The sequence below is a fragment of the Dendrobates tinctorius genome, unplaced genomic scaffold, assembly GCF_039654945.1.
Source record: "Dendrobates tinctorius isolate UK_male_01 unplaced genomic scaffold, ASM3965494v1 ptg000231l, whole genome shotgun sequence".
NCBI classification, from domain to species: domain Eukaryota; kingdom Metazoa; phylum Chordata; class Amphibia; order Anura; family Dendrobatidae; genus Dendrobates; species Dendrobates tinctorius.
This window is the reverse complement of record NW_027361898.1, coordinates 5,935,691-5,951,002: the sequence shown is the minus strand read 5'-3', so window position 1 is coordinate 5,951,002 and position 15,312 is coordinate 5,935,691. Positions and strand designations below refer to the sequence as shown.

Genomic DNA, 15,312 nt, shown 5'->3' with positions numbered 1-15,312 from the left:
GGGCACAGTGTAGATTGGGAGCCATGACGGTTCAAGGCGACATTGTACTAGACTTTGTGTGTATGAAGGGAGGGAAAAGGGGAGTTATATCGAGCATATATCATGATCTACTACACTCTTATCTGGGGGACAATCACCTCACTGCAAAGAGTAAATGGGAAAGGGAGGTGGGTACCCTCACAACAAAACAATGGGAGGCTATTCTTGAATATGTCCCGAAGATCTCTCTAAGCGAGCAGGCACGGCTCTCCCAATTATATGTAATACATAGAACATACAAAACACCGCTGGTCCTATTCAAGGCGGGCTTGAGGGGAGACTCTAGCTGCCCTAGATGTGGCACAGACCAGGCCGGACTGTTACATATGTTATGGTCGTGTCTGCGGCTGGTGGCATACTGGCTGGTCGTTATCAACAAAATTGAGAGAGCTTATGCATGTACGCTCGACAGGAATCCAGTGCTGTGTGTTTTGGGGGAGGTGGATGGGATACCTGTCTCAGAACATTACAAGGTGGCAATAGCGAGGTTGCTGTATGTGGCACGCAAACTAATAGCACGAAAATGGAAGGATTCGGAACCCCCTACTAGGAGGGAATTTATTGCTCAGTCACGTATGGTAATGCATTTAGAGGAAAGCATTTACAAGTGAAGGCATGGTGAAAGAACTTTCGAAAAAATATGGGCCGCCTGGATGGCGGTGACATGATTGCTAAAACTCTCAAGTATGCCCGGCATAAGGAGTATTGGGGGAGGGGGGGATGGCTTTGATTGTATTATTACAAAATATGTGAATTGTTACATGTATATTGATATCCACTGTTTATTGTTTAAAATCTTTTGAAACCTAAATAAAAATAACTGGTTTAAAAAAAAAAAGAAGACACGAAAGCTCCTCAGAATGCATGGAGGTCTCCACCCCAAGTCTAGCACCCAAAGATTGTATACCAACAGAAAGGAGGGTGGTCAAGGCTTGATAAGCATCTAAGCCACCATCACGGATGAAACAAGAATTATCCAGGAATACATTAGAAAAATGGCTCCAAAAGATGAGATACTGAGAGAAAAGCCTAAGGAAACAACAACAGATCTGGAAGGCAGAACCAGAACATGAAGCGCCATGGCAATACAAGCCTCTGCATGGGATGTACCATTGACAGATAATGGAGGTGGCTGACATGGAGAAATCCTACCAATGGCTGGAGAAAGCTGGTCTCTGAGACAGCACAGAGACACTAATCATAGCGGCACAAGAGCAAGCACTTAGTACCAGATGCATAGAAGCAGGAATCTACCACACAAGACAAGACACAAGGTACAGTCTATGCAAAGAAACCTTAAACAGTCCAACACATAGTGGCAGGATGCAAAACAGCATTTACTGAACGCCACAACCAAGTAGCGGGAATTGTATACAGGAACATCTGTACAGCATATGTGCTGACTCCCCCCTAAGTTCAGGTGGGAGACCCGAGGAAAAAGTGGTGGAGAATGAAAGGGCTAAAATCCTGTGGGACTTCAAGATCCAAAACGATAAGCAGGTGTTGGCTAACCAACCAGACATTTTGATAGTAGACAAGGATTAGAAGACAGCAATGATAATAGATGTGGCAGTGCCAAGTGACAGCAACATCAGCAAGAAGGAATATGAGAAGCTAGAGAAATACCAGGGCCTCAAAGGAGAACTGGAGAAGATGTGGAAGGTGAAGGCTACAGTGATTCCAGTGGTGATAGGAGCCCTTGGAGCAGTGACCCCCTAAGTTGGGAAAATGGCTACAACAGATCCCAGGAACAACATCTGAGCTCTGTCCAGAAAAGCGCAATGCTGGGAACAACCAAGATCCTGCGCAGAACCCTCAAGCTTCCAGGCCTCTGGTATAGAGGACCCGAGAATGAGAAAGGACAAAAAAAAAATTATATATATATATATATTCCACTGCCATTCATCCTGCTCTATCCCACTCAGAAAAAAGATGGCCGAACCCAGGGAAAGGATACTACTAGTCATTCCTTCATTCTGCTGTCTCTCCCAATCTCTCTCTTCTCCATTTGTTGTTGTGTCTTTTGTATTCTCCTCCCCCTCATTTTTTTTTCAATCCCTCTTTCCCCTCTAACTCCCTGTGGGTTTTTGTTTTCACTTGGCTCTCAACCCTTATCCATATTCATCTCTTTCCTCTTAGTATTCTCCATATTTCTCTCCATTCTTTTTCTATTTTTCTCACTCAGCATTTCCCTTTCCCTCCTACTTGTAGATCTTTTTTCCCCATGTATTATACACTCTCTTCATCCCTTTCTTGCCATTTTATCCTTGCTTCTGTCCCCTTTTTTTCTTTCCTGCCTTCCTTCCTTCCTCCTTGTCTGCCTTCCTTCCTTCCTCATTGTCTGCCTTCCTTTCTTCCTCATTGTCTGCCTTTCTTCCTTCCTCATTGTCTGCCTTTCTTCCTTCCTCATTGTCTGCCTTTCTTCCTTCCTAAATGTCTGCCTTTCTTTCTTCCTCCTTGTCTGCCTTTCTTCCTTCCTCCTTGTCTGCCTTTCTTTCTTCCTCCTTGTCTTTCTTTTTTGCTTCCTCTTTCTTTGGCCTTTTTTTTTTTTCTTATCTCCTTCCTCCTTATCTTCCTTCTTCTTTTCCTTTTTCTTCCCTGTCTTCCTCACTCTCCTGGATCTCTTTCCTTCTCCTTCGCCCCAGGTCTCTTTTTTTTCTCTCTTCTTATGAGGATGTGATGGCGGCTGCCATTCTGCATGACATTCCCCCTATCTGGTCTCTGTTGTGTGGGTATGAAATTCAATATTTCAGAACCTTTCTGTCTGTAACCTGAGCTCCTCGTCAGCCTCAGGAATCCCTATAAATCCCCCTGTAAGACCGAGCAGCGGACCTGGAGCAGAGGGCGGCCATGTCTCTGTGACTGTGGGCCTGACATGTATGACGGGGTCTGCACGTGCCCTGACAATGTGGAGCGTGATGTGATGTCACGTGTCTTTGGGAATATGACAGGAATACAGATGACATTGTGATAAATGCGGCATATGGGTAGTTCAGGACCTGGACAGCTCTGCTAATGGGCTAATTAAATGTCTGGGGAGGCTTCTCGTTACTGCAGCGTGGAGCGCCAGCGCCTCATGGTTAATGGTGTCCATGAGAGACGTGCGCACAAATACAACACAGTAATCCCATTATTACTGCACGTGTCGCTGCATTCCCACCTCTGATATCCTCTCATTTACATGACATTTTCGGGTGGACCATAAAAGCACAGTTGGATTTGTGATAATGGCCGCCTGCACATCAGGGTCTTCTTTTGGTCCCTGAGCTTACCAAAGTTGTCAATGGGTTACATACATGAAGCCTAATCCTTAGATAATGACATGTTCTGCTGCTTGCTGTCAGTGAATGGAAACCTGGAGCTGAATATACTAATGGTTACAGTTGTATCCAGTGTAGGATGAGCAGATATTTTCCCTTCACTCAAACATTGTAGCAAACAGTCAAAATGGAGAGATTAGTGCCGCTGACACCTCCAGCCTGGAATTGGGGCCCGTCATGCTATTTACAGTGATCTCTGTGGTCCGGCGGCAGCAGAGATGTATCCGACTCTGTGCTAATGTAAGTGGAGTGAATTGACAGCGCAGTAAATGAGGCTCCGCTGCTGACTGGTAACCAAGTCACCGAGCTCTGTGCCCATTGCTGCATAATATGCAAGCAGCAGAGAATCCGGTACAGTGTGGCGCTGGGGTTTTATCCCCCCTCGCAGTGTTGGCAGATTATGACACCCTGGATAAATGATCTGATTGATTCCTTTCTAAAGTAAGTTAGTAAAAACTTAGGCAAAATTAACACCTTTCCTGATATTTCCATCTCTGATTCCTGGTAGTCGCAGTGGATTCCCAGGAAGGATGTTGTTCCCTTATTTACTCATCTATTCATCGCCCATTTCATAAACAAGCGGGTTGTTTACATCTGTTATTCCTGAAGGTGTTGTGCACCCTGGTGGTCATAGTGGGACATTACAGGGTAAGGAGTACTTCATTGCTAGACTATGTTCATAGTTTGGTGGGCAGACGTGTCACGATGGAATGGATGTTGGATAGTGAGTAGTATTTTGGGAAAACAGAGCCCTGATCTTGGGGTGGGGTGGCGATTTGGTCCAGGCGTGTGGTGCAGAAAGAGCTGCATATAACCCCCCAAGTGTCCGCACGTCGTCAACCAGCAACCCTTAGTGTCGGCGCATCTTCACCGGCGCCCCCCGAGTGTAGGCACGTCGTCATCCTGCGCCCCGAGTGTCGGCGCGGTGAATGATTACACTGAATTAGATGGTGAGCTAACAGTTAACAGTCAGCTGTGCTGTCTGTAATATCACCGCTGTCAATAACTGCTGATTCGCCCGCATTGAAGTATTAAGCCTGGTGCTGATAGAAAGCCATCATCGAGACACAAGACAGATGTTCGCTGTGGACCAGGGGCTAATTTCATTGAGCCGGCTGTGTGTCTGCATAGAGCAAAATATTGCTGCAGGCGTGGGTGGAAAAATGGCGTCAGGGAGTGATCTGTGCTTGAATGACTAAAAACAGCACAGAAACTGGAAACCTGGTATCTGCGCCTGACTATATCTACATTTTTGGGGGTCCACTCCTGTATGTTTGTCAATTTTGGATCCATAAGTCCCTTGGTTTGAATGTCTAACATTACTAACTCCTTGAGATGAGAAAAAAGTGGCTTGACCTTCAAAATGGTGGTGTTTGCTTTAACCTCATCGTCCCTTCCGTTTGTGTTTTTCAGCTTCTCAATGCCGTAACAGTTTAAACTGTCCCCTGCACAACAGGGAGGTTTGCCCCCCAGGCTCCGCAGAGTGCGGCCCTTGTATTCGCGGCTTCAAAGAAGACGGCGAAGGAAAATGCGAGAAGGCAAAGTCAGGTAAGTGTGTAGAAATGGCGCCATCAATTATGAGGGCTGTCTTCTATTTGTTGTCTTGTATGAATGGAGCAGATATTAACCCCTTCCATTAGTAGGACACAATAGCAGGTCTTCTGTCAGGTCTGCATGTATGGAGCGAATCAGGACCTGTATTGAGATGAAGATGGGGAAAATTTAAACGTATGTGGGATTTATGTATGGCTTCAAAACCTGACGCTATGCCGTGCATATAATGTATCCACATAGCAAAATCTGACCGTGATGGTAAAGAAAAACGGACAGTTGGTGAAAATTATGGAGGGAAAAAACGACCATAAAAGCCAAGATATATCAAAATGTGTGAAACACAATAAATCTTTATTATTAATCATGTGATAAAAGTTTACAGACTAATAACCACGTAAAAGCAAGGGACGCACAACCTGGATGATAAAAAAACATGTGTCTTGAGGGAGTCAAATAATCCTATAAAGATATAATATTAGTTACTATACACTATACAGAGGTACATTGTATCACATAAGTAATATCTTGTGTGTAGAGCTTAAAGTTGTATACAGTGCTAGTGCAAAGTGACAGGTATAGGTGCAGGCAATAATCGCTGCTCCATGTAATCGGCAACATTCTGCCCAACAGAATTAGCTGGGATGAAAGGCAAAATGGGCAATTGTAAGCACACAGTGCTACATACTATGATAACTGCAGGATAAACACTTTGATTAAAAAATGTATCATGATGATCAAAATAACTTGTTATCATGTCTTTTTTATCGCAAACTAAATGCCATAGAAACAAAGGTGTCAATTCTTTTTTTGTTTGCGTCTTTTTTCCTCTCACCATTTCACCGCTCTTTAAAAAAAAAAAAAAATTCCAGTTTTTCACTAGATGGTAAAATGATTGTTGTGCTGTAGATAACAAGCCTCATAAGCTATCAAGAAGATAAACACTTTCTCATCGCTCCATCCATGTGCCATAAAGTGCAGGGAACAAGGGACAGGATAAAAGTGGCAATACGGCTTCATATAACAATCTTAATAATAATCTTTATATAGCGCCAACATATTCTGCAGCGCTTTACAGTTTAACAGTTTTAAAACACAAGTCATAAGTAACATCGTTAACAATACAATAATTAAAGCAAAATAAGATGACCCTGCTCGTGAGAGCTTCCAATCTACAATGAGGTGGGGGAGATACAATGTACTGGTGTGTATTTACAATGGTGTATTTACAATGATGGTCCAGCCATCTTGAGGGAGTGAGGGATAGATGGAGATAGTGAATGGGCTACACACGCACCCTTACACATAAAATGACTTTGATTAGTGAACGTGATAGGCCGCCCTGGACAAATGCGTTTTGAGGGAGCGCCGAAAATTGTGGATAGTCCTAATTTCTTGGGGTAGAGCATTCTAGGGGATTGGCACAGCGCGGTAGAAGTCTTGGAGTCAGGAGTGGGAGGTGCGGATTAGTGCAGAGGTTAGTCGAAAGTTGTTTGCAGAGCACAGCGGTCGGTTAGGCCGAAAGACAGAAATAGAGAAGGAAATGTAGGGGGGTGCCGCACTGTGGAGAGCTTTGTGGGTGAGAACAAGTACTTTGAATTGGATCCTATAATGAATGGGCAGCCAGTGTAACAATGGGTGAAGATCGGACACGTCCGATTACCGATTAGCCAGATGGATGACCCTGGCTGCTGCATTAAGTATGGCCTGGGGAGGGGAAAGTTGAGTAACGGGAAGGCCAATTAATAGAGCGTTGCAGTAGTCCAGGCGGGAGTGGATCAATGCGACAGTGTGGGTTTTTGTTTCCATGGTGAGAAAAGGGCGGATTCTGGAGAGGTTCTTTAGGTGTAAGCGTCAAGATCGGGCAAGAGATTGTATATGGGATGTGAAGGAGAGATTGGTGTCACACATAACACCCAGACAGCGCACTCCTGCTGCTGGGGCGTTATTATGGTGCCACCCACGGAGAAGGAATTGTCAGCTTTAGAGAGATTAGTAGATGGCGGGAGCAGAAGTTCAGTTTTTTGAGAGGTTATGTTTCAGATAGAGAGCAGACATGATGTTGAAGACTGCGGACAGACAGTCACTGGTGTTCTGTAGTACCACGGGGGTAAGGTCGGGGGATGACGTGTATAGTTGTGTCATCAGCATAAAGATGGTACTGAAAGCCAAATCTGCTGATGGTCTGTCCAATTGGGGCTGTGTAGAGAGAGAAGAGAAGGGGGTCAAGGACTGAGCCCTGAGGTACTTTGACAGCGAGAGGAAGAGGAGATGACGTGGAGCCAGCGAACAAAACGCTGAAGGACCGGTCAGAAAGATAGAACAGTGTAGAAAGCTGCAGAAAGGTCGAGAAGAATGAGCAGAGAGTCGTCACCATTACATTTTACTGTCAGAAGGTCATTGGTAACTTTGAGTGCAGTTTCAGTCGAATATAGGGGACGGAAGCCGGACTGTGAAGGGTGTAGGAGGGAGTGAGTGGAGTGGTAACGGGTAAGGCGGGAGTAGACTAGGCGCTCCAAAAGTTTAGCGATGAAGGGGAGATTGGAGACTGGTCTGTAGTTGTTTGTGCAGGATGGGTCGAGAGCGGGTTTCTTTAGTAATGGAGTAACAATAGTGCTTGAAGAAGGATGGGAAAATGCCCGAGGGAGAGATTAAAGATTGTAGTTAGGAGAGTTGTGACGACTGGGGAGAGAGACTGGAGGAGATGTGAGGGAATGGGGTCGATAGTGCATGTAGTCGAACGAGAAGAAGAGAGGAGTCTGGAGATTTCTTCTGTGATGGGATCAAATGTGGAAAATGAGCCAGGGGAAATGCAGGGAGGGATGGGAGTCACAGAACTTGGTGGTTGGGAGCCGATATCCTGCTGGATATTATCTGTTTTGTCTATAAAATGGGAGGCCAGGTCATCCGCACAAATGTCTGTGATGGGGGCTTTTGTTTTTGGCGTAAGGAGGGAGTGAAGGGTGTCAAAAAATTTTTTGGGGTTGTTGACTAATGAGGAGATCAGGGTGGTGAGGTAGGTCTGTTTGGCGAGGTGAAGGTCAGAGTTATAGGTTCTTAACATAAAATTGAAGAGGATGAAGTCTTCTGGTGTGCGGTAGGGATGGGCGAATCTACTCGTTAGGACACGTTACTCTGCGAGTAGTAGGGGACTCGCAGGAGTTGGTAATCTGCGAGTTTCCAAGCGATTACTCGCACAGTAACGAGTCCAATGCAAATCAATGGCAATCCTAGTTTTTTCGGCTAAGTGCACACGTACCGGAACTCTCGCGGAAATTACCGCGAGAATTCCGGAATTCCATTCCGCGGGAAAATCGCATTTTAAATTCCCGCGATTTTCCCGCGGAAAAACTAGCATTTTGCAAGCGTAATTAGCTTGCAAAATGCCAGCGTTTTCCAAGCGATCTGTAGCATCGCTTGGAGAACTGATTGACAGGTTGGTCACACTCGTCAAACATAGTGTTTGACAAGTGTGACCAACTTTTTACTACTGAGGCCGCCTATGCAGCATCAGTAGTAAAAGATAAAATGCAAAAAAAAATAAAAAATATTGTTATTCTCACCCTCCGACGTCCCGCGCAGCCTTCCCGCCTCTCCACGCATCCGTTCCTGTTCTGTGGCAAATGCCAAGTGTCCTGCACGGTGTTGGGCTGTGAGCACTACCAGAGCCCTGCAAAATGACCTCCAGCAGGCCACAAATGTGCATGTGTCTGCACAAACGGTTAGAAACCTACTCCATGAGGATGGTCTGAGTGCCCGACGTCCACAGATGGGGGTTGTGCTCACAGCCCAACACCGTGCAAGACACTTGGCATTTGCCAAAGAACACCAGGATTGGCAAACTCGCCACTGGCGCCCTGTGCTCTTTATAGATGAAAGCAGGTTCACACTGAGCACATGTGACAGACATGACTGAGTCTATAGACGCTGTGGAGAGTGATCTGCTGCCTGAAACATCCTTCAGTGTGACCGGTTTGGCAGTGTGTCAGTAATGGTGTGGGGTGGCTTTTCTTTGGAGGGCCGCACAGTGTTGGGCTGTGAGCACAACCCACATCTCTGGATGTCGGGCACTCAGACCATCCTCATGGAGTCGGTTTCTAACAGTTTGTGCGCACACATGCAAATTTGTGGCCTGCTGGAGGTCATTTTGCAGGGCTCTGGTAGTGCTCCTCCTTGCACAAAGGTGGAGATAGCGGTCCTGCTGCTGGGTTGTTGCCCTCCTACGGCCCCCTCCACGTCTCCTGGTGTACTGGCCTGTCTCCTGGTAGCGCCTCCAGCCTCTGGACACTACGCTGACAGACAGAGCAAACCTTCTTGCCACAGCTCACATTGATGTGCCATCCTGGATGAGCTGCACTATCTGAGTCACTTGTGTGGGTTGTACACAACCAAGATACCAAAGTGACCAAAACATAAGCCAGAAAGCATTGGTACTGAAATGTGGTCTGTGGTCCCCACCTGCAAAACCACTCATTTATTGCGGGTGTCTTGATAATTGCCAATAATTTCCATCTGTTGTCTATTCCATATGCACAACAGCATGTGAAATTGACTGTCAATCCGTGTTGCTTCCTAAGTGGACAGTTTGAGTTCACTGAAGTTTGATTTACTTGGAGTTATAGTCTGTTGTTTAAGTGTTCCCTTATTTTTTTTGAGCAGTGTATATTAACCCATTCACTAATTTTTACAGGAGATCTTTCCCCCATATTCCAGTGCTGTATGGGGTGTTGCGTTCAGTTTGCTTTCTCCACTCAGTTCTGTTCCATCTGTACTCTGTGTTTGCTGCCAGCTTTGTTTTTCCTTTTTCCTTCACTAATCCATCCGCTCTATGAATATGATGAACCGTCCCCACCTGTCCGCTGATTAATAGACATTGTTGTTCTGTTATTGGGAATATTCATTGTGCAGAGCAGATGACTGGTAATCCCTACAAATTGTGTCCAACCAGGGGCGGCTACTTTCGGCTGTCCACACAGGGGTGATAGAAGTTCCAGTTCGACCTGGATACGATCACAATCCTACAGCACAAGGATCTCATAGTTCAAAACCAAAGTGGCCAGTAGCATAGCCAGAAGTCAGTGTATCATAAAAGCTGCTATGAGGCCCTCTGTAACAGGGGGCCCAGTCCTTGTATCCAGCACCTTTTTGAATGGTGAGAACTTGTGCAAAGTATGTGGTGGAGAGAAAAAACAATGAAGCCTCTTCTTGGAGACCCTTTCTGCCTGTCCTCAATTTAATGAGCTGTCTTGATGTAATATTTTGAGTTCCCCAGCAGTAGTTTGGGATCACACCTACTAGAGGTTGAGGAATTGCTACTTCAGCATTTTCTTCCTTGTGTAACGAGTCATTTTCTCATTATTCTCTTCTTTCTTGTCTGACATGATTCCCTTGGTTTACCGGTTCAGGGACAGTGCAGGGAGCAGGACAGATCTGGTTCTGCTGTCTCCCCGTGCGGACGGATCATGTGCCTATATCTGGCCAAGGATGAGTCACTTTGTGGGTGGCCGGCCAGACACCTCAGATGTATAATATGCTGCTCATTGTCATCACGTGGCGGCTGGGATCACCTTCACCCAGGGGGCTTCTTGTACAGATTCATTAGGTGCCATCATGCTAGAGAATTATTGTTACAGTCTGTGTGACGGAGCCCCATAGCCTCACACTACTGTTGTAGGGCCCTTAGTTATACAGACATGAGACTTCCCCTTGCAGCTTGTACCCTTGAGCACGGGCTCTTTCCGTCCTTGGATGACACCAGTATTAGCAGGAGGGACTCCATCGTACAAGGCCGGACGGCTTTGGTGGCTGAGACTCCATGTAACCCAATGCTTTTTGTCTCTGAGGCCACAGGGACCTTTCTGGATCGATAACGCTCGCATGTACTAAAATAGATGCGGCATGAATCCTGGATTAATCCTCCTTTACCAAAGAATGCTAGATCTGCAGCCTGTCTTATCTCCTTTGCTGTATTTCTGAGGGCAGCCTATTGCTCCCTGTTATCAGCCGTTTCAGGCTGGAAAGGATTTTATTGATTTCAATCCTTTTAGATTGATTTCATGTGTCCTCTGCAGTGCCACCTTGTGGCAGATTGTCCTCCATGCGGCTCCCTGGGACGTGCTGTGTATTCTCAATTGCCGGATGATCTGAATTATTCAGGCTGCTGACTGCACAGCAGGTGGAAAATTTACCAACAAGAACACTCAATTTCCCTTCATATAACACATCACTGTTGTTACCAGTGAATGGAGGACTAGATATCCCAGCAAACCCCTTGCATGCTGCTTACTTAGCATATGACTCCACAGATGGCAAGCTGTAAATTACCTAAACCTGCAGTAATGGATTGACTGGCCTCGTGGCTGTCATATTTTCCTTGATGTGGAAGATTCCACGTAATAGATTATGGATAATGACATTGTAGTTTTACCTGGATCAGGAGACTGCGGCATTAAACATTCATGGAAAGCATCTTTATTGTTGTGGTCGTTCTGATGCCCGGGGGCACACACCAGCTCTAATTGCTCTCATCCAGTGCTACAGACAGAAGACAGCACCCTCCTAACTGGATCTCCGTTCTGGTGATTATCTTGTCAAGAAAATGGAATAAACCATTAAAACTGATGCCCTCTATGACGCAACACAGTGGGGGAAATAAGTATTTGATCCCTTGCTAATTTTGTAAGTTTGCCCACTGACAAAGACATGAACAGTCTATAATTTTTATGCTAGGTTAATTTTAACATTGAGAGATAAAGTATCAAAAATAAAATCCAGAAAATCACATTATATAAATTTATTTGCTTTTTGCAGTGAGAAATAAGTATTTGATCCCTCTGGCAAACAAGACTGAATACTTGGTGGCAAAACCCTTGTTGACAAGCACAGCAGTCAGACGTTTTTGTAGTTGATGATGAGGTTTGCGCACATGTCATGAGGAATTTTGGTCTACTCCTCTTTGCAGATCATCTCAAAATCATTAATATTTTGAGGCTGTCGCTTGGTAACTCAGAGCTTCAACTCCCTCCATAAGTTTTCTATGGGATTAAGGTCTGGAGACTGGCTAGACCACTCCATGACCTTAATGTGCTGCTTTTTGATTTTGAGCCACTCCTTTGTTGCTTTGGCTGTATGTTTTGGGTCATGGTCTTGCTGGAATACCCAGCCACGACCCATTTTTAATGTCCTGGTGGAAGGAAGGAGGTTGTCACTCAGGATTTTACGGTACATGGCTCCATCCATTCTCCCATTGATGCGGAGACGTAGTCCTGTGCCTTTAGCAGAGAAACACCCCCAAAACCTAATGATTCCACCTCCATGCTTGACAGTGAGGATGGTGTTCTTTGGGGTCATATGCAGCATTTCTCTTCCACCAAACATGGCAAGTTGAGTTAATGTCAAAGAGCTCAGTTTTTGTCTCATCTGACCACAGCACCTTCTCCCAATCACTCACTGAATCATCCAGGTGTTCATTGGCAAACTTCAGACGGGCCTGCACATGTGCCTTCTTGAGCAGGGGGACCTTGTGGGCACTGCAGGATTGTAAACCTTTACGGCGTAATGTGTTACCAATCGTTTTCTTGGTGACTGTGGTCCCAGCTGCCTTAAGATCATAACAAGTTTCCCTCGTGTAGTTTTAGGCTGATCTCTCTCCTTCCTCATAATGGATAGCCCATGAGGTGAGATTTTGCATGGTGCTTCAGATCGATGTCAATTGACTGTCATTTTGTATTTCTTCCATTTTCGTACTATTCATGATTTTGTCCACAAAACAATAAATTTGGACTGAGAACCCAAAAATTATACAGAACACAAAACAACCAAACTAGTGTATAATCCAAAAAGCATTAATTTTTATTGAAAAAACAGTAATAAAATCCATAATAAAACAGAGGCTACTAATCACAGAAGGACAAAGCACTGGCAGAATAATACTATAACTACTCAAAAAATGCACAGTGCCCCTTAGTAAATACATATATGCAAATTTATTAAGGCACTAGTGCAAATAAATGAAGTACCAAATCTCTTGCAAGTTGAATCTCACTGCATATAAGCTAAATGTAGGAGTATCTCTGAATAATCATAGATAAATACAAGAAAGCCCATTGTATCTAATATAAAGCAAAAAAATGCAGCAGGAATTTATATGCCAAGTAATATATAAATGTGCAAAAATGCAAGGGACAAGTGCAAAAAGATATCATGTGCAAAAGACAGCATACAAATCCCCCTGCAAAGTAAACTGCATATGGACTAAATCCGATGACGTGAGACACGAAACATGCGTTGGGGCGACTGGACATCCACTGGCTTTTTGTAAGTTTTCCCTGCATATTTTGCTTGATATTACTATACTTGATACATCATGGAGCCCCTCTTTTATCTATGATCACTTGGTGATATTCTTAGATTTAGTCCGTCTGCATTTTACTTTGCAGGGGATTTGTATGCTGTCTTTTGCACATGATATCTTTTTGCATTTGTGCCTTGCATTTTTGCACATTTATATATTTATTACTTGGCATATAAATTATTCTTATATTGTGTTTTTGTATTTATCTATGATTATTCGGAGATACGCCTACATTTAGCTTATATGCAGTAAGATTCAACTTGCAAGAGATATTGGTACTTAATTTATTTGCACTAGTGCCTTAATAAATTTGCACATTTGCATATATGTATTTACTAATGGGGCACTGTGCATTTTTTGAGTAGTTATAGTATTATTCTGCCAGTGCTTTGTCCTTCTGTGTGGATTAGTAGCCTCTGTTTTATTATGGATTTTATGACTGTTTTTTGAATAAAAATTGATGCTTTTTGGATTATACTCTAGTTTGGTTGTTTTGTATTCTATATTTTCTTATTATTGCACCAACAGTTGTCTCCATCTCACCCAGCGTCTTACTTATGGTTTTGTAGCCCATTCCAGCTTTGTGCAGGTGTATGATCTTGTCCCTGACATTCTTATAAAGCTCTTTGGTCTTGCCCATGTTGTAGAGGTTAGAGTCTGACTGAGTCTGTGCACAGGAGTCTTTTATAAAGGTGACTATGTAAGACAGCTGTATTTAATGCAGGTAACAAGTTGATTAGGAGCGTCTAACTGGTCTGTAGGAGCCAGAACTCTTAGGGTGTGTGCAGACGCTGCAGAATCCGCTGCGGATTAATCCGCACGGATTTTGCAAAAACCGCAGATAAACCGCAGGTCAAAAGACCTGCGGATTATCTGCGGTTTTGCCTGCGGTTTGGTCCTGCGGATTCACCATCTCCACAATGGTGGAGATAGGAACCCGCTGCGGATTCCGCAGAAAGAATTGGCATGTCAATTCTTTCTGCGGTTTCAAAACCGCAGCAAATCCGCGCGGATTTTTCCGCAACGTCAGCACAGCGTTTTTTTTTTTACCATTCATTTGAATGGTACTGTACACCGCAGCTAAAACTGCTGCGGGTCCACAGCGGCCAAAACCGCTGCGGAAACGCAGCGGAATCCGCAGCGTGTGCACGTAGCCTTAGGCTATGTGCACACGTATGCAGGAAATTGCTGCATGAAAACCTGACTCCTTCCCAGAAAATGCACCTTTTTTTTTCTGCGAGTTTTCTGCCCGGTTTTTGAGCAAAGAACGTGTTTTTAATGCGTTTTTTTCAGGAGCAGTCCCAGTCACATAGAAAATAGCTAGAAATGCGGAATTTTCCGCGAAATTAAAGCGTATGCTGCAGTTTTTTCCGCGATGCGTTTTTTTTTTCGCGGAAAAAAACGCATCAATGTACACAAAGTGCGGAATTCATTAAAATAAATGGGAAGCTTCTTTTAAGCGTTTTATTTGGTAAAAATGCGAAAAAAACGCAACGTGTGAACTCAGCCTTAATGGTTGCTAGTGGATCAAACAATTATTTCTCACTGCAAAATACAAAAAAAATTATATAATTTATACAATGTGATTTTTCTAGATTTTATTTTTGATTTTCTCTCAATGTTAAAATTAACCTAACCTTAAAATTATAGACTGTTCATGTCTTTGTCAGTGGGCAAACTTACAAAATCAGCAAGGGATCAAATACTTATTTCCCCCACTGTATTTGTTGTACGGACTAACCCTTACTTTGCCTTACTCTAATCACTTCCAAAGCTGCATTCACAATATATCACAATCACTTGGCCTGTAATACCTGGGCTTCTATGTGTGGTACTACATTACTGCATCCCCTAGTGGCAGGGCAGCGACTCTCTTCCTCTATTTCAGAGTTGTCCAGCAGTATCACTGAAGCCTTAGTGAGATGGCGCGGTTGGCATTGTTGGCCCGTTATGAGCCTGTGATGTCTGTGGCAGTAAACATGCAATGTAAATGTTGTGTTATAGTCAGCCCGTACCATAAAGGCATCTTGCTTCCCGTCATCTCCCCCT

At 44.3% G+C, this 15,312-nt stretch overlaps 1 protein-coding gene across 2 annotated transcripts in view; it reads left to right on the top strand.

Annotated features, from left to right (window-relative positions):
- The window catches only part of NPDC1 (neural proliferation, differentiation and control 1), a 138,534-nt gene that overhangs the window by 79,084 nt on the left and 44,138 nt on the right, over nt 1-15,312 (top strand). The window contains exon 2 of one of the 2 annotated variants that reach the window (XM_073556033.1): nt 4,773-4,907. The exons of the other annotated variant lie outside the window; for it this stretch is intronic. Coding sequence (XP_073412134.1) covers nt 4,773-4,907 — 135 coding nt within the window. The remainder of the gene's footprint in view (nt 1-4,772; nt 4,908-15,312) is intronic. 2 annotated transcript variants of the gene reach the window in all.